The sequence below is a fragment of the Hyperolius riggenbachi genome, chromosome 1 (genome assembly GCF_040937935.1).
Source record: "Hyperolius riggenbachi isolate aHypRig1 chromosome 1, aHypRig1.pri, whole genome shotgun sequence".
Classification (NCBI taxonomy): domain Eukaryota; kingdom Metazoa; phylum Chordata; class Amphibia; order Anura; family Hyperoliidae; genus Hyperolius; species Hyperolius riggenbachi.
The window spans coordinates 2,795,601-2,823,487 of record NC_090646.1 but is presented as its reverse complement, the minus strand read 5'-3'; the positions used below and the strand labels follow the sequence as shown (position 1 = coordinate 2,823,487).

Here is a 27,887-nt window from a genome sequence, read left to right as displayed (position 1 = left end):
ATCTCTGTGTACCTGAGTTCCCAGCTCTGCACACCTGCTGCTCCCATTACCAGAGGCTCCTCCCCCTGCTGGATTCTTCTATCTCTCAGGGATCTGGTGGTGAGATCTCTGTGCACCTGAGTTCCCAGCTCTGCACACCTGCTGCACCCATTACCAGAGGCTCCTCCCCCTGCGTTATTCTTCTACCTCTCAGGGGCTCTGGTGGTGAGATCTCTGTGCACCTGAGTTCCCAGCTCCGCACACCTGCTGCACCCATTACCAGAGGCTCCTCCCCCTGCTGGATTCTTCTATCTCTCAGGCGCTCTGGTGGTGAGGTCTCTGTGCACCTGAGTTCCCAGCTCTGCACACCTGCCACACCCATTACCAGAGGCTCCTCCCCCTGCTGGATTCTCCAATCTCTCAGGGGATCTGGTGGTGAGATCTCTGTGCACCTGAGTTCCCAGCTCTGTACACCCGCTGCACCCATTACCAGAGGCTCCTCCCCCTGCTGGAGTCTTCTATCTCTCAGGGACTCTGGTGGTGAGATCTCTGTGCACCTGAGTTCCCAGCTCTGCACACCCGCTGCACCCATTACCAGAGGCTCCTCCCCCTGCTGGATTCCTCTATCTCTCAGGGGCTCTGGTGGTGAGATCTCTGTGCACCTGAGTTCCCAGCTCTGCACACCTGCTGCTCCCATTACCAGAGGCTCCTCCCCCTGCTGGATTCTTCTTTCTCTCGGGCTCTGGTGGTGAGATCTCTGTGCACCTGAGTTCCCAGCTCTGCACACCTGCTGCACCCATTACCAGAGGCTCCTCCCCCTGCGTTATTCTTCTACCTCTCAGGGGCTCTGGTGGTGAGATCTCTGTGCACCTGAGTTCCCAGCTCCGCACACCTGCTGCACCCATTACCAGAGGCTCCTCCCCCTGCTGGATTCTTCTATCTCTCAGGCGCTCTGGTGGTGAGGTCTCTGTGCACCTGAGTTCCCAGCTCTGCACACCTGCCACACCCATTACCAGAGGCTCCTCCCCCTGCTGGATTCTCCAATCTCTCAGGGGATCTGGTGGTGAGATCTCTGTGCACCTGAGTTCCCAGCTCTGCACACCCGCTGCACCCATTACCAGAGGCTCCTCCCCCTGCTGGAGTCTTCTATCTCTCAGGGATCTGGTGGTGAGATCTCTGTGCACCTGAGTTCCCAGCTCTGCACACCTGCTGCACCCATTACCAGAGGCTCCTCCCCCTGCTGGATTCTTCTATCTCTCAGGGACTCTGGTGGTGAGATCTCTGTGCACCTGAGTTCCCAGCTCTGCACACCTGCTGCACCCATTACCAGAGGCTCCCCTCCCCCTGCTGGATTCTTCTATCTCAGGGATCTGGTGGTGAGATCTCTGTGCACCTGAGTTCCCAGCTCTGCACACCTGCTGCTCCCATTACCAGAGGCTCCTCCCCCTGCTGGATTTCTCTATCTCTCAGGGGATCTGGTGGTGAGATCTCTGTGCACCTGAGTTCCCAGCTCCGCACACCTGCTGCTCCCATTACCAGAGGCTCCTCCCCCTGCTGGATTCTTCTATCTCTCAGGGATCTGGTGGTGAGATCTCTGTGCACCTGAGTTCCCAGCTCTGCACACCTGCTGCACCCATTACCAGAGGCTCCTCCCCCTGCTGGATTCTTCTATCTTTCAGGGATCTGGTGGTGAGATCTCTGTGCACCTGAGTTCCCAGCTCTGCACACCTGCTGCACCCATTACCAGAGGCTCCTCCCCCTGCTGGATTCTTCTATCTCTCAGGGATCTGGTGGTGAGATCTCTGTGCACCTGAGTTCCCAGCTCTGCACACCTGCTGCACCCATTACCAGAGGCTCCTCCCCCTGCTGGATTCTTCTATCTCTCAGGGATCTGGTGGTGAGATCTCTGTGCACCTGAGTTCCCAGCTCTGCACACCTGCTGCACCCATTACCAGAGGCTCCTCCCCCTGCTGGATTCTTCTATCTCTCAGGGATCTGGTGGGGAGATCTCTGTGCACCTGAGTTCCCAGCACTGCACACCTGCTGCTTCCATTACCAGAGGCTCCTCCCCCTGCTGGATTCTTCTATCTCTCAGGGATCTGGTGGTGAGATCTCTGTGCACCTGAGTTCCCAGCTCTGCACACCTGCTGCACCCATTACCAGAGGCTCCTCCCCCTGCTGGATTCTCCTATCTCTCAGGGATCTGGTGGTGAGATCTCTGTGCAGGTGATGCGGGATGTCACAGGATAGAAGTGACTCCGCCCACTGGTGATGCAGGGAAGTCACATGAGAGAAGTGACTCCACCCACAGGTGATGCAGGGATGTCACAGGATAGAAGTGACTCCACCCCCAGGTGATGCAGAAATGTCACACGATAGAAGTGACTCCGCCCACAGGTGAAGTGGGGATGTCACATGATAGAAGTGACTCCACCCCCAGGTGATGCAGAAATGTCACAGGATAGAAGTGACTCCGCCCACAGGTTATGCAGGGATGTCACATGATAGAAGTGACTCCGCCCACAGGTGATGCAGAAATGTCACAAGATAGAAGTGACTCCGCCCACAGGTTATGCAGGGATGTCACATGATAGAAGTGACTCCGCCCAGAACCACTCACCGATATGCATTCGCAGTCACCACACACGGACACAGGAAGTCCTCATGGATGGAACAGTTGAGGTGGGAGTTGGTGTAGGAATCAGTTTGACACCTGACCATCAAGGAACCTGGAGGAGGAGCCAAACACACACTGTCATCCAATCCCTACCAAGTATTATTATTGTTATTATATGTATTTCCATAATAATACAGACAATGGTGAACAGCAAACATAGACACTGCTACACAATACACAACTGGTAATTGGTGACAAATGTAACATGATTAATAAATAGATAACAAATTCTAAGACACAAAAGGGGGGAGAGCACTGCCCTTGCCAGCTTACTACCTATAGGAATGGAGGGGAACACAAGAGGTGGGGTAAAGCACAATATGTACACTTAGAGGCAGAGTGTTTGTAGGGTTAGGTCTCCACTTGTGTGTTCTCTGATTTGGCAGCTAATGTTAGTGAATTGGGCTGTTTCCATTCAATGTTAACTTTCGTACGCGTTCGATACGTGTGAAATAATCTGAGGTCCTGCATCATTTTTGTGGACATCGCGTATGATTCGCATACAATGATTTGCATAGGCAACGCACAGCAACGCATATTTTTGTGAATTTCGAAAATTCGCATTAGATCCACAGGAAGTTGTCAGCAGCCATGACTAAGCTGTTACTAGGCAGATTATCTTATATTTAACTAATGCCAATTTTCATAAAAATGCGTAAAAATGTACATGCTAACTTTGACCAAGCAGAAGAATTTTACACGATAGATAGATAGATAGATAGATAGATAGATAGATAGATAGATAGATAGATAGCTGTGGAAAGAGATGCTGCTTGCTTTTTTTGGCAGTTGGAAACAGCTGTTATTTCCCACAATGCAACAAGGCTCCCACAGTGTGATGACAGTACCTAGGTCATGACATCACACTGTGGGAGGGGTTTCACCCCAATATCAGCCATACAGAGCCGCCTGATGATTTATTTGAGAAAAGGATAATATATCAGCTTCTTCTGATTCAGGATGAACTGCTGGTTAGAACTGACTAAGAAGGAAAAAATCTGTGGGTAATGCTTTGATAAATCTGGCCCCGTGTGTTTTTAGTTTATCTAGTAGGGAGAATGATATGGCAGAGGATGATGGGGGAGTGGCCTAAGTTATGCTTGTTGAAAAAAATTGGGTTTTGGGGGAGGGCTTAGGGCTAAACGCGCTTTTTTGCAGCCAATTGCAGGGATCATGTGGAAAATAATGCAACCAAATCTGTAACCACAAGTGCGTCAGCAGATGACGCATGACATGGTTATCGCCTGGCCAAAAGATGCAGCATACAGTGCCCACCATAGCTTCTGCCAGCTCAGATACACATGCAGTGCTCTCCACTAGTGCTGGACGCTCTATACTGCAAGAGCCCAGCTCATAAACAGGAGCGTCCGACAAGCAGCAAAGTGCACTGCTGCCAGCCATTCATGTCAAAGAACCCATAAAGATACAAAGGTTGCAGAGTGACAGATGTGCTGTGGAAGGGGATTCCAGAGGAGGGGTGAGGCACGTGAGAAGTCTTGTATACGTCAGTGTGAGGAGGTGATTCTAGAGGAGGATAATAGCAGGCCATGTGCAGATCTGAGATTGCGGTTGGGTTGGTATAGTGAGGAGATGGACAGGAGGGAGACTGTGGTTAGAGTATGACAGCCTCCTGGATCTCCTGTGTCTGGGGCGGATCAGTGAATAATGGCGCACAGCGCCTATGCATAAAAATGGCGCCGCATTAAAAAGATACGCTTATCGCTATTTATCGTTAGTACTGAATAATAATGGCGCACAGGGAAAAAAGAAGAAAAACGGCACACAGTAATGTTATTTATCAATAGTGGCACACACTAACGTTATTTATCAATAGTGCCGTTTATTTGCGAAACAGCAGACGTTATTGCCCACAGTAATGTTATTTATCAATAGCGCCCTACATAAGCCAAACTGCAGACGTTATTTAACGGTGAATGGATTTAATGTAACACTGTCAAGGTTAGGGTTAGGCACCACCAGGGGGGTCTTAGGGTTAGGCACCATCAGGGGGGTCTTAGGGTTAGGCACCATCAGGGGGGTCTTAGGGTTAGGCAACACCAGGGGGATGGTTAGGGTTAAGGAACCACCAGGGGGATGGTTAGGGTTGGGCATCACCAGGGGGATGGTTAGGTTTAGGCACCACCAGGGGGGTCTTAGGGTTAGGCACCACCAGGGGGGTCTTAGGGTTAGGCACCACCAGGGGGTGGTTAGGGGTTAGGGATAGGTACAGAGAGGGTTCTGTGTGTTAACGCTAAATAACAATAAGGCTTTAACGCTAAATAACAATAAGGCTTTAACGCTAAATAACAATAAGGCTTTAACGCTAAATAACAATAAGGCTTTAACGCTAAATAACAATAAGGCTTTAACGCTAAATAACAATAAGGCTTTAACGTTAAATAACAATAAGGCTTTAACGTTAAATAGCGATAAGCGGCAAACGGATTAGCGGCAACACCGTGCGCCATTATTCGCAGGCGCCATTTTCAGATGGATCCGTCTGGGGAGGTTGGAGAGTAATGGATGTGCTGTGGAAGGGGATTCCAGAGGAGGGGTGAGGAACGTGAGAAGTCTTGTATGAGGAGGTGATTCTAGAGGAGGATAATAGAAGCTCATGTGCAGATCTGAGATTGCGGTTGGGTTGGTATCAGGAGACTAGTGAGGAGATGGACAGGAGGGAGACTGTGGTTAGAGTATGACAGCCTCCTGGATCTCCTGTGTCTGGGGAGGTTGGAGAGTGATGAATGTGCTGTGGAAGGGGATTCCAGAGGAGGGGTGAGGCACGTGAGAAGTCTTATATACGTGAGTGTGAGGAGGTGATTCTAGAGGAGGATAATAGCAGGCCATGTGCAGATCTGAGATTTCAGTTGGGTTGGTATCTGGAGACTAGTGAGGAGATGTACAGGGGAGAGACTGTGGTTACAGTATGACAGGCAGCCTCCTGGATCTCCTGTGTCTGGGTAGGCTGGAGGTCACACATAGTGTTGGGCGAACATCTAGATGTTCGGGTTCGGGCCGAACAGGCCGAACATGGCCGCGATGTTCGGGTGTTCGACCCGAACTCCGAACATAATGGAAGTCAATGGGGACCCGAACTTTTGTGCTTTGTAAAGCCTCCTTACATGCTACATACCCCAAATTTACAGGGTATGTGCACCTTGGGAGTGGGTACAAGAGGAAAAAAAAATTAGCAAAAAGAGCTTATAGTTTTTGAGAAAATCGATTTTAAAGTTTCAAAGGGAAAACTGTCTTTTAAATGCGGGAAATGTCTGTTTTCTTTGCACAGGTAACATGCTTTTTGTCGGCATGCAGTCATAAATGTAATACATATAAGAGGTTCCAGGAAAAGGGACCGGTAACGCTAACCCAACAGCAGCACACGTGATGGAACAGGAGGAGGGTGGCGCAGGAGGAGAAGGCCACGCTTTGTGAGACACAACAACCCAGGCCTTGCATGAGGACAAGAAGCGTGCGGATAGCATGCTTTGTACCGCCATGCAGTCATAAATGTAATAAAGATAAGTGGTTCAATAAACAGGGACCACGCGGCAACGCTAACCCAGCAGCAGCAGACGTGATGGAACAGGAGGAGGCGCAGGAGGAGAAGGCCACGCTTTGTGAGACACAACAACCCAGGCCTTGCATGAGGACAAGATGCGTGCGGATAGCATGCTTTGTACCGCCATGCAGTCATAAATGTAATAAAGATAAGTGGTTCAATAAACAGGGACCACGCGGCAACGCTAACCCAGCAGCAGCAGACGTGATGGAACAGGAGGAGGCGCAGGAGGAGAAGGCCACGCTTTGTGAGACACAACAACCCAGGCCTTGCATGAGGACAAGAAGCGTGCGGATAGCATGCTTTGTACCGCCATGCAGTCATAAATGTAATAAAGATAAGTGGTTCAATAAACAGGGACCACGCGGCAACGCTAACCCAGCAGCAGCAGACGTGATGGAACAGGAGGAGGCGCAGGAGGAGAAGGCCACGCTTTGTGAGACACAACAACCCAGGCCTTGCATGAGGTACCACCATGCAGTCATAAATGTAATAAAGATAAGTGGTTCAATAAACAGGGACCACGCGGCAACGCTAACCCAGCAGCAGCAGACGTGATGGAACAGGAGGAGGCGCAGGAGGAGAAGGCCACGCTTTGTGAGACACAACAACCCAGGCCTTGCATGAGGTACCGCCATGCAGTCATAAATGTAATAAAGATAAGTGGTTCAATAAACAGGGACCACGCGGCAACGCTAACCCAGCAGCAGCAGACGTGATGGAACAGGAGGAGGCGCAGGAGGAGAAGGCCACGCTTTGTGAGACACAACAACCCAGGCCTTGCATGAGGTACCGCCATGCAGTCATAAATGTAATAAAGATAAGTGGTTCAATAAACAGGGACCACGCGGCAACGCTAACCCAGCAGCAGCAGACGTGATGGAACAGGAGGAGGCGCAGGAGGAGAAGGCCACGCTTTGTGAGACACAACAACCCAGGCCTTGCATGAGGACAAGATGCGTGCGGATAGCATGCTTTGTACCGCCATGCAGTCATAAATGTAATAAAGATAAGTGGTTCAATAAACAGGGACCACGCGGCAACGCTAACCCAGCAGCAGCAGACGTGATGGAACAGGAGGAGGCGCAGGAGGAGAAGGCCACGCTTTGTGAGACACAACAACCCAGGCCTTGCATGAGGACAAGAAGCGTGCGGATAGCATGCTTTGTACCGCCATGCAGTCATAAATGTAATAAAGATAAGAGGTTCCATAAACAGGGACCGGCAACGCTAACCCAGCAGCAGCAGCAGCAGCACACGTGATGGAACAGGAGCAGGCGCAGGAGGAGAAGGCCATGCTTTTTGAGACACAACAACCCAGGCCTTGCATGAGGACAAAAAGCGTGCGGATATAGCAGCAATGCTTTTTGCCGCCATGCAGTCATAAATGTAATACAGATGAGTGGTTCAATAAACAGGGACCGGAAACGCTACACCATCCCAGATGTTCATTGGTCATGTTACTTGGTTGGGGTCCTGGAGTGTTGCGTAGTCATTTCCAATCCAGGATTGATTCATTTTAATTTGAGTCAGACGGTCTGCATTTTCTGTGGAGAGGCGGATACGCCGATCTGTGACGATGCCTCCGGCAGCACTGAAACAGCGTTCCGACATAACGCTGGCTGCCGGGCAAGCCAGCACCTCTATTGCGTACATTGCCAGTTCGTGCAAGGTGTCTAGCTTCGATACCCAATAGTTGAAGGGTGCGGATGGATTGTTCGACACAGCTACGTCATCTGACATGTAGTCCTTGACCATCTTCTCCAGGCGATCGGTGTTGGAGGTGGATCTGCACGCTTGCTGTTCAGTGGGCTGCTGCTGCATGGGTGTCAGAAAATGTTCCCACTCCAAGGACACTGCCGATACCATTCCCTTTTGGGCACTAGCTGCGGCTTGCGTTGTTTGCTGCCCTCCTGGTCGTCCTGGGTTTGCGGAAGTCAGTCTGTCGGCGTACAACTGGCTAGAGGAGGGGGAGGATGTCAATCTCCTCTCTAAAGTCTCCACAAGGGCCTGCTGGTATTCTTCCATTTTGACCTGTCTGACTCTTTCTTCAAGCAGTTTTGGAACATTGTGTTTGTACCGTGGATCCAGAAGGGTATAAACCCAGTAATTGGTGTTGTCCAGAATGCGCACAATGCGTGGGTCGCGTTCAATGCAGTCTAGCATGAATTGAGCCATGTGTGCCAGAGTCCTACCAGAATCCTCATCATCCTCTTGTGAGCGTTGTGATAGTTGTTGTGATGCATCATAGTCGTCACCTTCCTCCTGGTCTGCTTCTGCTGACCATTCGCGCTGAATTGTGGAAGTCCAACGTGCACCGCTCTGGCCCTCGTCAGTGGTGGCATGAAATTCCTGCTCCAACTCCAGCTGTTCCTCCTCCTCTTCTTCGTCATAGCTGCTGGGGCCAGCGTTCCCTGAGGCGGATGGCCTGATGTTGGTACCATCACGCTGATCGTTTTCTCCTTCAGATTCCCCCAGTTGCATCATGACAGCTGTTTCCTTGATTTTCAACATTGACCTCTTCAGTAAACACAGCAGTGGTATGGTAATGCTGACTGAAGAGTTGTCACTGCTCACAAGCAACGTGGATTGCTCAAAATTTTGGAGGACTTGGCAGAGGTCCAACATGTTGGCCCAATCGGATCCACAGAAGCTTGGCAGCTGTCCGGATGCGCCTCGGTACTGCGCCGTCATGTACTGGACCACTGCACTCTTCTGCTCACAAAAGCGTGCTAGCATGTGCAGCGTAGAATTCCAGCGCGTAGGGACATCACACAGCAAGCGATGGTGGGGGAGATTGAAGCGCTCCTGCATCTTGGCGAGTGCCCCCGAAGCAGTACTGGAATTTCTACAATGTTTGGCCACTCGACGCACCTTCAACAGAAGATCGGCCACGCCTGGGTATGTCCTCAGGAACCTCTGAACTACTAGGTTCATCACGTGCGCCAGGCAAGGGATGTGTGTCAGCTTAGCCAACCTTAAAGCGCGAATGAGATTACTCCCATTATCACACACAACCATGCCCGGTTTCAGGTCCAGCGGTGCCAGCCACAAATCCGTCTGTTCCTTTATTCCCTTCCAAATTTCCTCCCCTGTGTGCTGCTTATCCCCAAGGCAGATCAGCTTCAGCAACGCTTGCTGACGCATGCCAACAGCTGTGCTGCACTGCTTCCACGATCCTACTGCTGCTGGGTTAGCGTTTCCGGATGAGGTACAGCTTTGAGATACGTTGGAGGAGAAGGAGTCAGAGAGGTAGGTGCTGCTGTTGTTATCCAGTGGGAGGGACGGCGGTGCAGCTGTTTGCGGCGTGGGCAACACCCGCGCCGTAGCAGGTGAGGAATCGCTGCCAGGCTCCACAAGGTTCACCCAGTGCGCGGTAAGGGAGATGTATCGACCCTGTCCGAACGCACTTGTCCAAGTGTCAGTGGTGAGGTGAACCTTGCAGGCAACGGCATTCTTCAAGCTTCGGGTTATTTTGCTGACCACGTGCTCATGCAACTCAGGCACTGCAGAGCGCGCAAAGTGGTAGCGGCTGGGAACCACGTAACGTGGGATGGCCACTGACATCATGCCCTTGAAGCTGTTTGTCTCCACCACTCAATATGGCAGCATTTCGCAGGCCAGAAGCTTGGCTATGCTGGCTGTTAGTGCCACGGCCCGGGGGTCATTTGCTGGCAATTTCCTCTTGCGCTCAAACATCTCCGACACAGACAACTGAACCGTAGCGCTGCACACGGAAGGGCTGTTGGTTGTTGTGTTTGATGAAGACTGGGAGACCTCAAGAGCACTACTCCGGAAAGTGACAGTGTCAGCGTCGTCTGATGTTTGTGAATGTTGTGAACCACGCAATGGCTGGGCTACTGCTGCTGCTGAGGCGGGTCTGGTGGTGAGTCTGGTGAACCCAAGGGAGGCAGTGTTGCTGGTACCCTGTCCTGCCGCGTTTGCCCACAGAGTGGGATGTTTGGATAGCATGTGGCGGCTCATGCTGGTGGTGGAGAGGTTGTTAATACTTTTCCCCCTGCTCAGGCGGGTCTTGCACACCTTGCAAATCGCCATGGTAACATCCTCAGTGCAGTCTTCAAAGAAAGCCCAGACTTTGGAGCACCTGCCTCCTTGCTGGCGATTTCTGTTTGCTCCTCTTTTGCCTCTCACTTGAACTTCCACGCTTGTGGTGCCTGAAATTGCGCGCCGCCTACCTTGTGGCACAAGGCGAACTCGTGCAGCAGTGGGTTCTTCAACAGACTCATCTGTGCTGCTGCTACGACGGCGATGTTCTCGTTCACAAACAAAATCTGGGTCTATGTCCACATTGTCCATACCCTCCACTTCCATCTCCTCAAACTCGTCATATGTCATTGTGGGGGGCCGCCGCCGTGGAGTAGAGCTCCCCAGAACAACCTCTGCGCAGCTCACTCCAATGTCGTCTTCCAGATCTTGTCGGCCGACCTCCTGCAATTGCAACCCCTCCTGCCCAACTTGCTCTGGGATTTGGGTTTCCGAGTCCTCCTCGGACTCGCCTTGTATTTCAGTGCGCGGTGCATTTCCCACAGTTAATGGTTGTGAATCCGGGCACAACATTTCTGGCTGTTCCTCCATTGACCTTTGAAAGGTGGAAGTTTGTTGGGCTGGGAATAGCTCCTGCGAATACCCCATTGTGTCCTGAGGTAATTCATCGGACTGGTTATCTGGCAGTTGTGTGCGTGGTGTCGCTGCCGGTTGTGTCAGCTTTGTGCCCACTGGCTCCTTGTAACTGGCTGAGGACTCGGACCTCGTGCGTGATGTGCTGGTGCTGCTTAACCCACTGCTGGACGCTTGAGAGGTCATCCAAGTAATTATCTGGTCCTGTTCTTTTGGATCTGTGAGGGTTGTTGTCCTGGACAACATGGGCGGTATTGAGTGGGTTTTCTTGGGTGCTCCCCTGTGGCCTGTACGTGAACCGTCAGGGGAAACACCTCTTCCCTTGCCCCTCCCTCTTTCACCGGATTTCTTCCTCATTTCACTTATCCTTAAAGTACACGCTGACTGGCAGCAGTACAGTGGCAGTACAGAAATGCTATACAGTACCACTATTCCCAGCAGCGACACAGAGCACAATGCTATACAGTGACGGGTGAGCGGTGTACCACTATTCCCAGCAGCGACACAGAGCACAATGCTATACAGTGGCAGGTGAGCGGTGTACTACTGTTCCCAGCAGCGACACAGAGCACAATGCTATACAGTGGCAGGTGAGCGGTGTACTACTGTTCCCAGGCCCAGCAGACACAGAGTGGAAGTAAACACAATGCTATATAGTCTGGCTGAGCGGTGTACACAGAGTGGCAGTACACACAATGCTATATAGTCTGGCTGAGCGGTGTACACAGAGTGGCAGTACACACAATGCTATATAGTCTGGCTGAGCCGTGTACACAGAGTGTCAGTAAACAATGCTATATATAGCGTGGCTGAGCGAGGTACACAGTGGCAGTACACACAATGCTATATAGTCTGGCTGAGCGGTGTACACACAGTGTCAGTAAACAATGGTATATAGTCTGGCTGAGCGGTGTACACAGAGTGTCAGTAAACAATGGTATATAGTCTGGCTGAGCGGTGTACACAGAGTGGCAGTACACACAATGCTATATAGTCTGGCTGAGCGGTGTACACAGAGTGGCAGTACACACAATGCTATATAGTCTGGCTGAGCGGTGTACACAGAGTGGCAGTACACACAATGCTATATAGTCTGGCTGAGCCGTGTACACAGAGTGTCAGTAAACAATGCTATATATAGCGTGGCTAAGCGAGGTACACAGTGGCAGTACACACAATGCTATATAGTCTGGCTGAGCGGTGTACACACAGTGTCAGTAAACAATGGTATATAGTCTGGCTGAGCGGTGTACACAGAGTGTCAGTAAACAATGGTATATAGTCTGGCTGAGCGGTGTACACAGAGTGGCAGTACACACAATGCTATATAGTCTGGCTGGGCGGTGTACACAGAGTGGCAGTACACACAATGCTATATAGTCTGGCTGAGCGGTGTACACAGAGTGGCAGTACACACAATGATATATAGTCTGGCTGAGCCGTGTACACAGAGTGGCAGTACACACAATGCTATATAGTCTGGCTGAGCGGTGTACACAGAGTGTCAGTAAACAATGCTATATATAGCGTGGCTGAGCGAGGTACACAGTGGCAGTACACACAATGCTATATAGTCAGGCTGAGCCGTGTACACAGAGTGTCAGTAAACAATGGTATATAGTCTGGCTGAGCGGTGTACACAGAGTGTCAGTAAACAATGGTATATAGTCTGGCTGAGCGGTGTACACAGAGTGGCAGTAAACACAATGCTATATATAGCGTGGCTGAGCGAGATGCACAGTGGCAGTACACACAATGCTATATAGTCAGGCTAAGGCGTGTACACAGAGTGTCAGAAAACACAATGCTATATATAGCGTGGCTGAGCGAGGTGCACAGTGGCAGTACACACAATGCTATATAGTCAGGCTGAGCCGTGTACACAGAGTGTCAGTAAACAATGGTATATAGTCTGGCTGAGCGGTGTACACAGAGTGTCAGTAAACAATGGTATATAGTCTGGCTGAGCGGTGTACACAGAGTGGCAGTAAACACAATGCTATATATAGCGTGGCTGAGCGAGGTGCACAGTGGCAGTACACACAATGCTATATAGTCAGGCTAAGCCGTGTACACAGAGTGTCAGAAAACACAATGCTATATATAGCGTGGCTGAGCGAGGTGCACAGTGGCAGTACACACAATGCTATATAGTCAGGCTAAGCCGTGTACACAGAGTGTCAGAAAACACAATGCTATATATAGCGTGGCTGAGCGAGGTGCACAGTGGCAGTACACACAATGCTATATAGTCAGGCTGAGCCGTGTACACAGAGTGTCAGTAAACAATCGTATATAGTCTGGCTGAGCGGTGTACACAGAGTGTCAGTAAACAATGGTATATAGTCTGGCTGAGCGGTGTACACAGAGTGGCAGTAAACACAATGCTATATATAGCGTGGCTGAGCGAGGTGCACAGTGGCAGTACACACAATGCTATATAGTCAGGCTAAGCCGTGTACACAGAGTGTCAGAAAACACAATGCTATATATAGCGTGGCTGAGCGAGGTGCACAGTGGCAGTACACACAATGCTATATAGCCAGGCTAAGCCGTGTACACAGAGTGTCAGAAAACACAATGCTATATATAGCGTGGCTGAGCGAGGTACACAGTGGCAGTACACACAATGCTATATAGTCAGGCTAAGCCGTGTACACAGAGTGTCAGAAAACACAATGCTATATATAGCGTGGCTGAGCGAGGTACACAGTGGCAGTAAACAATGCTATATATATAGTGTGGCTGAGCGAGCGGTGTACTACTGTTCCCAGCAGCGACACACAATGACTGGGGGGGACCCTGGCTAGCGTGGCTGGAGAGCGAACTACCCTGCCTGCCTACCCAAAGCTAAACCCACAGAGAAATGGCGGAGATATGACGTGGTTCGGGTATTTATTCACCCGAACCACGTGACCGTTCGGCCAATCAGAGCGCGTTCGGGCCCGAACCACGTGACCCGTTCGGCCAATCACAGCGCTAGCCGAACGTTCGGGGAACGTTCGGCCATGTGGCCGAACGGTTTGGCCGAGCACCGTCAGGTGTTCGGCCGAACTCGAACATCACCCGAACAGGGTGATGTTCTGCAGAACCCGAACAGTGGCGAACACTGTTCGCCCAACACTAGTCACACATAGACCTGGATATTGCTACATTCCTGTATGTACTCTCAGGGGAGGAGCCACACAATATGATGTCATCATTAGACTCCTGTCTGTATAATACTGATAGGATTCATCCACACTTCCTGTGACAGAAGGTGAACATGGCTACAGGAAGTCATAAAAGAACACGTTACTTACCCTCCCCGGGAACCAGGACATGCAGGCGGGCTGTCTGGTCGGGGTCCCCAGCATCAGAACACGTGTAGACACCGGCACAATGGAGTTCCACATCATGGAGGACTTGCGTTTTATGGCTGGAGAAGTGAGACTCACAACCCTCCGGGCCTTTCCATTCAATGTTCTCTGCCTCCAATGGGCAGGTGAGGTAAGTCTTCCAACCCGGACGCACCTCAACATCTGCACACAGAAGAAATGGTCAACAGAATGGACACCAGCTCATGTGCACTCTAGGCCTGACCACCAGAGGGAGCTGCGCTGCATTATAGGCTGATAGTGTATTATATGCATTATAGATATATAGTCAGATACCACAGAGAACCTTCACAGGCCTGGCCACCAGGGGAGCTGCACTGCATTATAGGCAGATAATGTATTATGTGTATTATAGATATATAGTCAGATACCACAGGACACCTTCACGGTGTCCAGGCCAGACCACCAGGGGGAGCTGCACTATGTTACAGGCTGATTGTGTATTATATGTATTAAAGATATATAGTCAAAAACCACAGGGAACCTTCACAGGCCTGGACACCAGGGGAGCTGCACTGTATTATAGGCTGATTGTGTATTATATGTATTGTAAATATATAGTCAGATACCACAGGACACCTTCACAGGTCTTGTGGAGTCCAGGCCTGACCACCAGATTATAGGCTGATTGTGTATTATATGTATTGTAAATATATAGTCAGATACCACAGGACACCTTCACGGGTCTTCTGGAGTCCAGGCCTGACCACCATGGGGAGCTGCACTATATTATAGGCTGATAGTGTATTATATGTATTATAGATATATATAGTCAGATACCACAGGACACCCTCACAGGTCTTGTGGAGTCCAGGCCTGACCACCAGGGGTAGCTGTGCTGCATTATAGGCTGATAGTGTATTATATATATTATAGATATATAGTCAGATACCACAGAGAACCTTCACAGGCCTGGCCACCAAGGGAGCTGCACTGCATTATAGGCAGATAGTGTATTATGTCTATTATAGATATATAGTCAGATACCACAGGACACCTTCACGGTGTCCAGGCCAGACCACCAGGGGGAGCTGCACTATGTTACAGGCTGATTGTGTATTATATGTATTAAAGATATATAGTCAAAAACCACAGGGAACCTTCACAGGCCTGGACACCAGGGGAGCTGCACTGTATTATAGGCTGATTGTGTATTATATGTATTGTAAATATATAGTCAGATACCACAGGACACCTTCACAGGTCTTGTGGAGTCCAGACCTGACCACCAGATTATAGGCTGATTGTGTATTATATGTATTGTAAATATATAGTCAGATACCACAGGACACCTTCACGGGTCTTCTGGAGTCCAGGCCTGACCACCATGGGGAGCTGCACTATATTATAGGCTGATAGTGTATTACATGTATTATAGATATATATAGTCAGATACCACAGGACACCCTCACAGGTCTTGTGGAGTCCAGGCCTGACCACCAGGGGTAGCTGTGCTGCATTATAGGCTGATAGTGTATTATATATATTATAGATATATATAGTCAGATACCACAGAGAACCTTCACAGGCCTGGCCACCAGGGGAGCTGCACTGCATTATAGGCAGATAGTGTATTATGTCTATTATAGATATATAGTCAGATACCACAGGACACCTTCACAGTGTCCAGGCCAGACCACCAGGGGGAGCTGCACTATGTTACAGGCTGATAGTGTATTATATGTATTAAAGATATATAGTCAAAAACCACAGGGAACCTTCACAGGCCTGGCCACCAGGGGGAGCTGCACTGTATTATAGGCTGATTGTGTATTATATGTATTGTAAATATATAGTCAGATACCACAGGACACCTTCACAGGTCTTGTGGAGTCCAGGCCTGACCACCAGTGGGAGCTGTACTATATCATAGGCTGATAGTGTGTTATAGTAGATCTATAGTCAGATACCACAGGACACCCTCACAGGTCTTGTGGAGTCCAGGCCTGACCACCAGGGGGAGCTGTATTATATTATAGGCTGTTAGTGTATTATATGTATTATAGATCTATAGTCAGATACCACAGGACACCCTCACAGGTCTTGTGGAGTCCAGGCCTGACCACCAGGGGGAGCTGCAATATATTATAGGCTGATAGTGTATTATATGTATTATAGATATACAGTCAGATACCACAGGACACCTTCACAGGTCTTGTGGCGTCCAGGCCTGACCACCAGGGGGAGCTGCACAATAATATAGGCTGATAGTGTATTATATTTATTATAGATCTTTAGTCAGATACCACAGGACACCTTCACAGGTCTTGTGGGGTCCAGGCCTGACCACCAGGGGGAGCTGCACTATATTATAGGCTGATAATGTATTATATGTATTATAGATCTATAGTCAGATACCACAGGACACCCTCACAGGTCTTGTGGAGTCCAGGCCTGACCACCAGGGGGAGCTGCACTATATTATAGGCTGTTAGTGTATTATATGTATTATAGATCTATAGTCAGATACCACAGGACACCTTCACAGGTCTTGTGGAGTCCAGCCCTGACCACCAGGGGGAGCTGCTCTATATTATAGGCTGCACTGTATTATAGGCTGACAGTGTATTCTATTTCTGTGAGTTTCAGAAGCAGAAGTGTGAGTGGTGACTGTAGCTGATAAATGGTTGTAGAATTGCACAAATCATCCAAGGGCATTCCAGTGGTTGTTAGTCTCCAGGTGAATTGGCCGCTGACAGCCTTTTACATCCAAATCAAACAGGTGCAGCCGATAGCCCAGGCAGAAGCCTTGTCCTCCTGTCTGGCTGTGGCCTCCTGCATGGCCCCCTGCCTGGATGTGGCCTCCTGCCTGGGTGTGGCCTCCTGATTCTGTGGCCTACTATGTGGGTGTGGCCTCCTGCATGGGTATGGCCTCCTGCCTGGGTTTGGTCTGCTGCCTGGGTGTGGCCTCCTGATTCGATGGCCTCCTATGTGCGTATGACCTCCTGCCTGGGTGTGGTCTCTTGCATGGGCCCCTGCCTGATGTGGTCTCCTGCCTGGATGTGGCCTCCTACCTGTGTGGCCTCCCGCCTGGGTGTGGTCCCCTGCTTGGGTGTGGCCTCCTGCCTGGGTGTGGCCTCCTGCATGGGCATGGCCTCCTGCCTGGGTGTGGCCTCCAGCATGGCTCCCTGCCTGGGTGTGGCCCACTGTTTGGTTGTGGCCTCCTGCTTCTGTGTCCTCCTACCTGTGTGGCCTCCCGCCTGGGTGTGGCCCCCTGCATGGGTGTGACAGGGCCGGTTCAAGTAACAATTGGGCCCTAGGGCGAAATTAGCCTGGGGGCCCCCCAACAAAAAATCGTCATTAGAGGCCCTTTGTTGCAGCCAAATTTCCCTCCCCCAATCACCTCCCAACTTCACAGACTCTGCAGAGTCCCTGGGGATCAACAGCTAAGATGGAAGAGGGACACCTTGGGGGCCCCTACAGGCTCTGGGACCCTGGGGCAATTGCCCATTTTTTCCTATGGTAGCTCCGGCCCTGGGGTGTGGCCTCCTACATGGCTGTGGCCTCCTGCATGGGTATGGCCTCCTGCCTAGGTGTGGCCTCCAGCATGGCTCCCTGCCTGGGTGTGGTGCCCTGCATGGGTGTGGCCTCCTGCTTGTGTGGTTTCCTACATGAGTGTGGCCTCCTGCATATGTATGGCCTCCTGACTGGGTGTGGCCTCCAGCATGGCTCCCTGCCTAGGTGTGACAGATGAAACGCTGCATTTCATCTTTCAGCGTGAAGTTTGCATAACCCTTACGCTACCTTATCGCCGCGTACGCACGCACGCCGGACGTTTTAAAGCACTTAATTCCACAAATGTAGGAATGTAATGTGATTTCTGCCCTTTAAGGTGCATACACACGCACTACGGCCGCCAACGACGGGTCCGTCAGACCCTCCCGCTGGGCGGACTTTCAGGCGACAGTAGCGCGTGGGTACGCACTGTCGGCAGACTGATAAGGCTGTTCTGATCCGCCGGGCGTACACACGCACTACAGTCCACTAAAAACCCTCCCAGCGGGAGTGTCTGACGGACCCGTCGTTGGCTGCCGTAGTGCGTGTGTACACACCTTTAGAGATTAAAACACGACTCTGCGTCAACTCTGTAATTTTTGGCATGGACCCCCTTCCGCCATGCCCCTATCCAGGTGTTAGACCCCTTGAAACAACTTTTCCATCACTTTTGTGGCCAGAAACAGTCTTTGTAGGTTTTATAATTTGCCGGCCCATTGAAGTCTGTGGCAGATTGCCAGATTTGGGACTACACAATATAAGACAGCTGTCTGTCTTCTATTTTACTAATGATCACAACATATGAGCTTGTTTGGAAGAACAAGGTTTTGAACAAAATCCCACTTTTAATAAAACAAATATCCTCAATAAAAAAGGAAATATTTAATGCTTAAAAATGTCTGTTTTGGGTTGATTTGCCCATAACCAATGATGGAGAGTGTGCTACAGATGCAGGGACAGAGTTTCAGAGGAAGAGAGAAGCTTGTGAGAAGTCCTGAATGGCAGGCGAAGGTGAATTGGGTAAATGTGAGGAGAATGGCAGAGCATAGGTAGGACATTGGTGGTATCTGCAGTACTCATAATCAGGAATAACTCACTGAGATCTGCCGAAGGGCTGCTGAGTGCCTGGAACCTCTGAAATCCGGACATTAGCAGCACAAAGCTGAAGAATTGCTGGAACATCTGCAAATGAATGAAGAGAATGACAGATCTATCAAACATAAAAGAGAGTGGGCCTGATTCACCAAGCTTTTCTGTTCAGTTATCTCACCTTATTTATTAACTCACAATGCATCTCTCCTGAAGTGACTTAACATAATGTACCTCTCCTTATCTAAGTTAACTCACGGTTTAGCTCTCCTTATATGACATAACTCTTGGTTTAGCTCTCCTTATATGACATAACTCATGGTTTAGCTCTCCTTATATGACATAACTCATGGTTTAGCTCTCCTTATTTGACATAACTCATGGTTTAGCTCTCCTTATATGACATAACTCATGGTTTAGCTCTCCTTATATGACATAACTCATGGTTTAGCTCTCCTTATATGACATAACTCATGGTTTAGCTCTCCTTATATGACATAACTCGTGGTTTAGCTCCCCTTATATGACATAACTCATGGTTTAGCTCTCCTTATATGACATAACTCATGGTTTAGCTCTCCTTATATGACATAACTCATGGTTTAGCTCTCCTTATAAGACATAACTCATGGCTTAGCTCTCCTTATATGACATAACTCATGGTTTAGCTCTCCTTATATGACATAACTCATGGTTTAGCTCTTCTTATATGACATAACTCATGGTTTAGCTCCCCTTATATGACATAACTCATGGTTTAGCTCTCCTTATATGACATAACTCATGGTTTAGCTCTCCTTATATGACATAACTCATGGTTTAGCTCTCCTTATAAGACATAACTCATGGCTTAGCTCTCCTTATATGACATAACTCATGGTTTAGCTCTCCTTATATGACATAACTCATGATTTAGCCTCCTTATATGACATAACTCATGGTTTAGCTCCCCTTATATGACATAACTCATAGTTTAGCTCTCCTTATATGACATAACTCATGATTTAGCCTCCTTATATGACATAACTCATGGTTTAGCTCCCCTTATATGACATAACTCATAGTTTAGCTCTCCTTATATGACATAACTCATGGTTTAGCCTCCTTATATGACATAACTCATGGTTTAGCTCCCCTTATATGACATAACTCATAGTTTAGCTCTCCTTATATGACATAACTCATGGTTTAGCTCTCCTTATATGACATAGCTCATGGTTTAGCTCTCCTTATATGACATAACTCATGGTTTAGCTCCCCTTATATGACATAACTCATGATTTAGCCTCCTTATATGACATAACTCATGGTTTAGCTCCCCTTATATGACATAACTCATGGTTTAGCCCCCTTATATGACATAACTCATGGTTTAGCTCTCCTTATATGACATAACTCATGGTTTAGCTCTTCTTATATGACATAACTCATGGTTTAGCTCTCCTTATATGACATAACTCTTGGTTTAGCTCTCCTTATATGACATAACTCATGGTTTAGCTCTCCTTATATGACATAACTCATGGTTTAGCTCTTCTTATATGACATAACTCACGGTTTAGCTCTCCTTATATGACATAACTCTTGGTTTAGCTCTCCTTATATGACATAACTCATGGTTTAGCTCCCCTTATATGACATAACTCATGGTTTAGCTCTCCTTATATGACATAACTCATGGTTTAGCCTCCTTATATGACATAACTCATGGTTTAGCTCTCCTTATATGATATAGATCATGGTTTAGCTCCCCTTATATGACATAACTCATGGTTTAGCTCTCCTTATATGACATAACTCATGGTTTAGCCTCCTTATATGACATAACTCATGGTTTAGCTCTCCTTATATGACATAACTCATGGTTTAGCTCTCCTTATATGACATAACTCATGGTTTAGCTCTCCTTATTTGACATAACTCATGGTTTAGCTCCCCTTATATGACATAACTCATGGTTTAGCTCTCCTTATTTGACATAACTCATGGTTTAGCTCTCCTTATATGACATAACTCATGGTTTAGCTCTCCTTGTATGACATAACTCATGGTTTAGCTCTCCTTATATGACATAACTCATGGTTTAGCTCCCCTTATATGACATAACTCATGGTTTAGCTCTCCTTATATGACATAACTCATGGTTTAGCTCTCCTTATTTGACATAACTCATGGTTTAGCTCTCCTTATATGACATAACTCATGGTTTAGCTCTCCTTGTATGACATAACTCATGGTTTAGCTCTCCTTATATGACATAACTCATGGTTTAGCTCCCCTTATATGACATAACTCATGGTTTAGCTCCCCTTATATGATATAGATCATGGTTTAGCTCTCCTTATATGTCATAACTCGTGGTTTAGCTCTCCTTATATGACATAACTCATGGTTTAGCTCTCCTTATATGACATAATTCATGGTTTAGCTCCCCTTATTTGACATAACTCATGGTTTAGCTCTCCTTATATGACATAACTCATGGTTTAGCTCTCCTTATATGACATAACTCATGGTTTAGCCTCCTTATATGACATAACTCATGGTTTAGCTCTCCTTATATGACATAACTCATGGTTTAGCTCCCCTTATATGACATAACTCATGGTTTAGCTCTCCTTATATGTCATAACTCATGGTTTAGCTCTCCTTGTATGACATAACTCATGGTTTAGCTCTCCTTATATGACATAACTCATGGTTTAGCTCCCCTTATATGACATAACTCATGGTTTAGCTCCCCTTATATGATATAGATCATGGTTTAGCTCTCCTTATATGACATAACTCGTGGTTTAGCTCTCCTTATATGACATAACTCATGGTTTAGCTCTCCTTATATGACATAACTCATGGTTTAGCTCTCCTTATATGACATAACTCATGGTTTAGCCTCCTTATATGACATAACTCATGGTTTAGCTCCCCTTATATGACATAACTCATGGTTTAGCTCTCCTTATATGACATAACTCATGGTTTAGCTCTCCTTATATGACATAACTCATGGTTTAGCTCTCCTTATATGACATAACTCATGGTTTAGCTCCCCTTATATGACATAACTCATGGTTTAGCTCTCCTTATATGACATAACTCATGGTTTAGCTCTCCTTATATGACATAACTCATGGTTTAGCTCTCCTTGTATGACATAACTCATGGTTTAGCTCCCCTTATATGACATAACTCATGGTTTAGCTCTCCTTATATGACATAACTCATGGTTTAGCCTCCTTATATGACATAACTCATGGTTTAGCTCTCCTTATATGACATAACTCATGGTTTAGCTCCCCTTATATGACATAACTCATGGTTTAGCTCTCCTTATATGACATAACTCATGGTTTAGCCTCCTTATATGACATAACTCATGGTTTAGCTCTCCTTATATGACATAACTCATGGTTTAGCTTTAGCTTTCCTTATATGACATAACTCATGGTTTAGCTCCCCTTATATGACATAACTCATGGTTTAGCTCCCCTTATATGACATAACTCATGATTTAGCTTTCCTAATATGACATAACTCATGGTTTAGCTCTCCTTATATGACATAACTCATGGTTTAGCTCCCCTTATATGACATAACTCATGATTTAGCTTTCCTAATATGACATAACTCATGGTTTAGCTCTCCTTATATGACATAACTCATGGTTTAGCTCCCCTTATATGACATAACTCATGGTTTAGCTCTCCTTATATGACATAACTCATGGTTTAGCTCCCCTTATATGACATAACTCATGGTTTAGCTCCCCTTATATGACATAACTCATGGTTTAGCTCTCCTTATATGACATAACTCATGGTTTAGCTCCCCTTATATGACATAACTCATGGTTTAGCTCCCCTTATATGACATAACTCATGGTTTAGCTTTCCTAATATGACATAACTCATGGTTTAGCTCTCCTTATATGACATAACTCATGGTTTAGCTCTCCTTATATGACATAACTCATGGTTTAGCTCTCCTTATATGACATAACTCATGGTTTAGCCTCCTTATATGACATAACTCATGGTGTAGCTCCCCTTATATGACATAACTCATGGTTTAGCTCTCCTTATATGACATAACTCATGGTTTAGCTCTCCTTATATGACATAACTCATGGTTTAGCTCTCCTTATATGACATAACTCATGGTTTAGCTCTCCTTATATGACATAACTCATGGTTTAGCTCTCCTTATATGACATAACTCATGGTTTAGCTCTCCTTATATGACATAACTCATGGTTTAGCTCTCCTTGTATGACATAACTCATGGTTTAGCTCCCCTTATATGACATAACTCATGGTTTAGCTCTCCTTATATGACATAACTCATGGTTTAGCCTCCTTATATGACATAACTCATGGTTTAGCTCTCCTTATATGACATAACTCATGGTTTAGCTCCCCTTATATGACATAACTCATGGTTTAGCTCTCCTTATATGACATAACTCATGGTTTAGCCTCCTTATATGACATAACTCATGGTTTAGCTCTCCTTATATGACATAACTCATGGTTTAGCTCTCCTTATATGACATAACTCATGGTTTAGCTCTCCTTATATGACATAACTCATGGTTTAGCTCTCCTTGTATGACATAACTCATGGTTTAGCTCTCCTTATATGACATAACTCATGGTTTAGCTCTCCTTATATGACATAACTCATGGTTTAGCCTCCTTATATGACATAACTCATGGTTTAGCTCTCCTTATATGACATAACTCATGGTTTAGCTCTCCTTATATGACATAACTCATGGTTTAGCCTCCTTATATGACATAACTCATGGTGTAGCTCCCCTTATATGACATAACTCATGGTTTAGCTCTCCTTATATGACATAACTCATGGTTTAGCTCTCCTTATATGACATAACTCATGGTTTAGCCTCCTTATATGACATAACTCATGGTTTAGCTCTCCTTATATGACATAACTCATGGTTTAGCTCCCCTTATATGACATAACTCATGGTTTAGCTCTCCTTATATGACATAACTCATGGTTTAGCCTCCTTATATGACATAACTCATGGTTTAGCTCTCCTTATATGACATAACTCATGGTTTAGCTCTCCTTATATGACATAACTCATGGTTTAGCTCTCCTTATATGACATAACTCATGGTTTAGCTCTCCTTGTATGACATAACTCATGGTTTAGCTCTCCTTATATGACATAACTCATGGTTTAGCTCTCCTTATATGACATAACTCATGGTTTAGCCTCCTTATATGACATAACTCATGGTTTAGCTCTCCTTATATGACATAACTCATGGTTTAGCTCTCCTTATATGACATAACTCATGGTTTAGCCTCCTTATATGACATAACTCATGGTTTAGCTCTCCTTATATGACATAACTCATGGTGTAGCTCCCCTTATATGACATAACTCATGGTTTAGCTCTCCTTATATGACATAACTCATGGTTTAGCTCTCCTTATATGACATAACTCATGGTTTAGCTCTCCTTATATGACATAACTCATGGTTTAGCTCTCCTTATATGACATAACTCATGGTTTAGCTCCCCTTATATGACATAACTCATGGTTTAGCTCTCCTTATATGACATAACTCATGGTTTAGCTCTCCTTATATGACATAACTCATGGTTTAGCTCTCCTTGTATGACATAACTCATGGTTTAGCTCTCCTTATATGACATAACTCATGGTTTAGCTCCCCTTATATGACATAACTCATGGTTTAGCTCTCCTTATATGACATAACTCATGGTTTAGCTCTCCTTATATGACATAACTCATGGTTTAGCTCTCCTTGTATGACATAACTCATGGTTTAGCCTCCTTATATGACATAACTCATGGTTTAGCTCTCCTTATATGACATAACTCATGGTTTAGCCTCCTTATATGACATAACTCATGGTTTAGCTCCCCTTATATGACATAACTCATGGTTTAGCTCTCCTTATATGACATAACTCATGGTTTAGCTCTCCTTATATGACATAACTCATGGTTTAGCTCTCCTTATATGACATAACTCATGGTTTAGCTCCCCTTATATGACATAACTCATGGTTTAGCTCTCCTTATATGACATAACTCATGGTTTAGCTCTCCTTATATGACATAACTCATGGTTTAGCTCTCCTTGTATGACATAACTCATGGTTTAGCTCTCCTTATATGACATAACTCATGGTTTAGCTCCCCTTATATGACATAACTCATGGTTTAGCTCTCCTTATATGACATAACTCATGGTTTAGCCTCCTTATATGACATAACTCATGGTTTAGCTCTCCTTATATGACATAACTCATGGTTTAGCTCTCCTTATATGACATAACTCATGGTTTAGCTTTCCTTATATGACATAACTCATGGTTTAGCTCCCCTTATATGACATAACTCATGGTTTAGCTCCCCTTATATGACATAACTCATGGTTTAGCTTTCGTAATATGACATAACTCATGGTTTAGCTCTCCTTATATGACATAACTCATGGTTTAGCTCCCCTTATATGACATAACTCATGGTTTAGCTCTCCTTATATGACATAACTCATGGTTTAGCTCCCCTTATATGACATAACTCATGGTTTAGCTCCCCTTATATGACATAACTCATGGTTTAGCTCTCCTTATATGACATAACTCATGGTTTAGCCTCCTTATATGACATAACTCATGGTTTAGCTCCCCTTATATGACATAACTCATGGTTTAGCTCTCCTTATATGACATAACTCATGATTTAGCCTCCTTATATGACATAACTCATGGTTTAGCCTCCTTATATGACATAACTCATGGTTTAGCTCCCCTTATATGACATAACTCATGGTTTAGCTCTCCTTATATGACATAACTCATGGTTTAGCCTCCTTATATGACATAACTCATGGTTTAGCTCTCCTAATATGATATAGATCATGGTTTAGCTCCCCTTATATGACATAACTCATGGTTTAGCTCTCCTTATATGACATAACTCATGGTTTAGCCTCCTTATATGACATAACTCATGGTTTAGCTCCCCTTATATGACATAACTCATGGTTTAGCTCTCCTTATATGACATAACTCATGGTTTAGCTCTCCTTATATGACATAACTCATGGTTTAGCTCTCCTTATATGACATAACTCATGGTTTAGCTCCCCTTATATGACATAACTCATGGTTTAGCTCTCCTTATATGACATAACTCTTGGTTTAGCTCTCCTTATATGACATAACTCATGGTTTAGCTCTCCTTGTATGACATAACTCATGGTTTAGCTCTCCTTATATGACATAACTCGTGGTTTAGCTCCCCTTATATGACATAACTCATGGTTTAGCTCTCCTTATATGACATAACTCATGGTTTAGCCTCCTTATATGACATAACTCATGGTTTAGCTCTCCTTATATGACATAACTCGTGGTTTAGCTCTCCTTATATGACATAACTCATGGTTTAGCTTTCCTTATATGACATAACTCATGGTTTAGCTCCCCTTATATGACATAACTCATGGTTTAGCTTTCCTAATATGACATAACTCATGGTTTAGCTCTCCTTATATGACATAACTCATGGTTTAGCTCCCCTTATATGACATAACTCATGGTTTAGCTCCCCTTATATGACATAACTCATGGTTTAGCCTCCTTATATGACATAACTCATGGTTTAGCTCCCCTTATATGACATAACTCATGGTTTAGCTCTCCTTATATGACATAACTCATGATTTAGCCTCCTTATATGACATAACTCATGATTTAGCCTCCTTATATGACATAACTCATGGTTTAGCCTCCTTATATGACATAACTCATGGTTTAGCTCTCCTTATATGACATAACTCATGGTTTAGCTCCCCTTATCTATTTAACTCATGAATTATCCTTACAGCTGAGGGGAAAAATAAGTAACTTTTGTGAATCAACCCCAATGTTCCCTAATGTGACAGTAACATAATAACATCAACTGTAATTACTGTAGATATCTACATAAATCATAAAGTGAACAACATCTACATCTCAGTAACCAACCCGTGCCCCCCCCCCCCCTCCCCATCATTTAGCCTATACACCATCCACTAACTGACTATCCCAGCATCTGACCCCCCCCACCCCAACCTATCCAACCTGTGCCCCCCCCCCCCCCCATCATCCAGCCTATCCACCATCCATCCACTAACTCACTGTCCCACCATCTGACCCAACCCATCCAACAGTCAATAACCAACCACTGACCTTCCCACCACCTGTCCAACCTACTAACATGTATCATGCAAACAAAAATGCATAGAGGTGTAGTGCCTGGACAGCAGTGCTCCATCCATTCGTTCTCCTCAGTCCTCACCTTCATCTCTTTGGTCCTCCTGGTTTGGTGTTTCTGCCTTGTGTGGAGATCCTCTTATATGCGAGTCTCCAGGATAGCAGGGTGTCCCGGAAGAAAGACCTCTGACTCACAAGGAGGTCAGTGGGTGGCAGTCGGGGGACTTTGGGCTGGAGCTGAGAAGTAAAAACTGAAAATGCTCTGATCTGAGTCACAGAAGTGTCTATTATCTGATAAAAATTAGGAACTTTGCTGAAAGTCTCTCTGAGCTCACACAGAAGATAACGGTGCTAGCAGCCAGCTCAGGGGAGCCAAAGTAGAGATGTCGCAAACATCACATTTTCCGTTCGTGAGCGGCAAACGCAAACTTCCAGAAAAGTTTGAGAACCGGGCGAATTGCCATAGACTTCAATGGACAGGCAAATTTAGAAACCTACAAAGACTGTTTCTAGCCACAAAAGTGATGGAAAACTTGTTTCAAAGGGTGTAACACCTGGATAGGGGCATGCCAGATGGGGATCTATGCCAAAAGTTCCACCAAAAGTTACGGAGTTGACGCAGAGTCAGGTTTTAATCCCTAAAGGGCAGAAATCCCAGTACATTCCTACTTTTGAGGAATAAAGGGCTGCTTTTAAATGTTCAGGGTGGTAATGTAAGGGTTATGCCCGTTCCACACTGACAGACCAAAAGCCACGTTTACCGAGATTGAGTGCTAACAGGTCTGTAAGGCCCTTAGGTGTGC

The 27,887-nt window shown here is 46.3% G+C and overlaps 1 protein-coding gene across 3 annotated transcripts in view; it reads right to left on the bottom strand.

Annotated features, from left to right (window-relative positions):
• LOC137544871 (interleukin-12 subunit beta-like) overlaps nucleotides 1-27,231 on the bottom strand; it is an 86,232-nt gene extending 59,001 nt beyond the window's left edge. For 2 of the 3 annotated variants that reach the window (XM_068265969.1, XM_068265973.1), the window contains exons 1-4: nucleotides 27,170-27,231; nucleotides 18,823-18,907; nucleotides 14,156-14,374; nucleotides 2,600-2,708 (exon numbers count right to left, since the gene is read on the bottom strand). In XM_068265969.1, the coding sequence (XP_068122070.1) occupies nucleotides 2,600-2,708; nucleotides 14,156-14,374; nucleotides 18,823-18,907; nucleotides 27,170-27,175 (419 nt within the window). In that variant the 5' untranslated portion in view covers nucleotides 27,176-27,231. The remainder of the gene's footprint in view (nucleotides 1-2,599; nucleotides 2,709-14,155; nucleotides 14,375-18,822; nucleotides 18,908-27,169) is intronic. The other variant, XM_068265975.1, reaches the window with a different exon arrangement.
• Nucleotides 27,232-27,887: the final 656 nt, after the last annotated feature.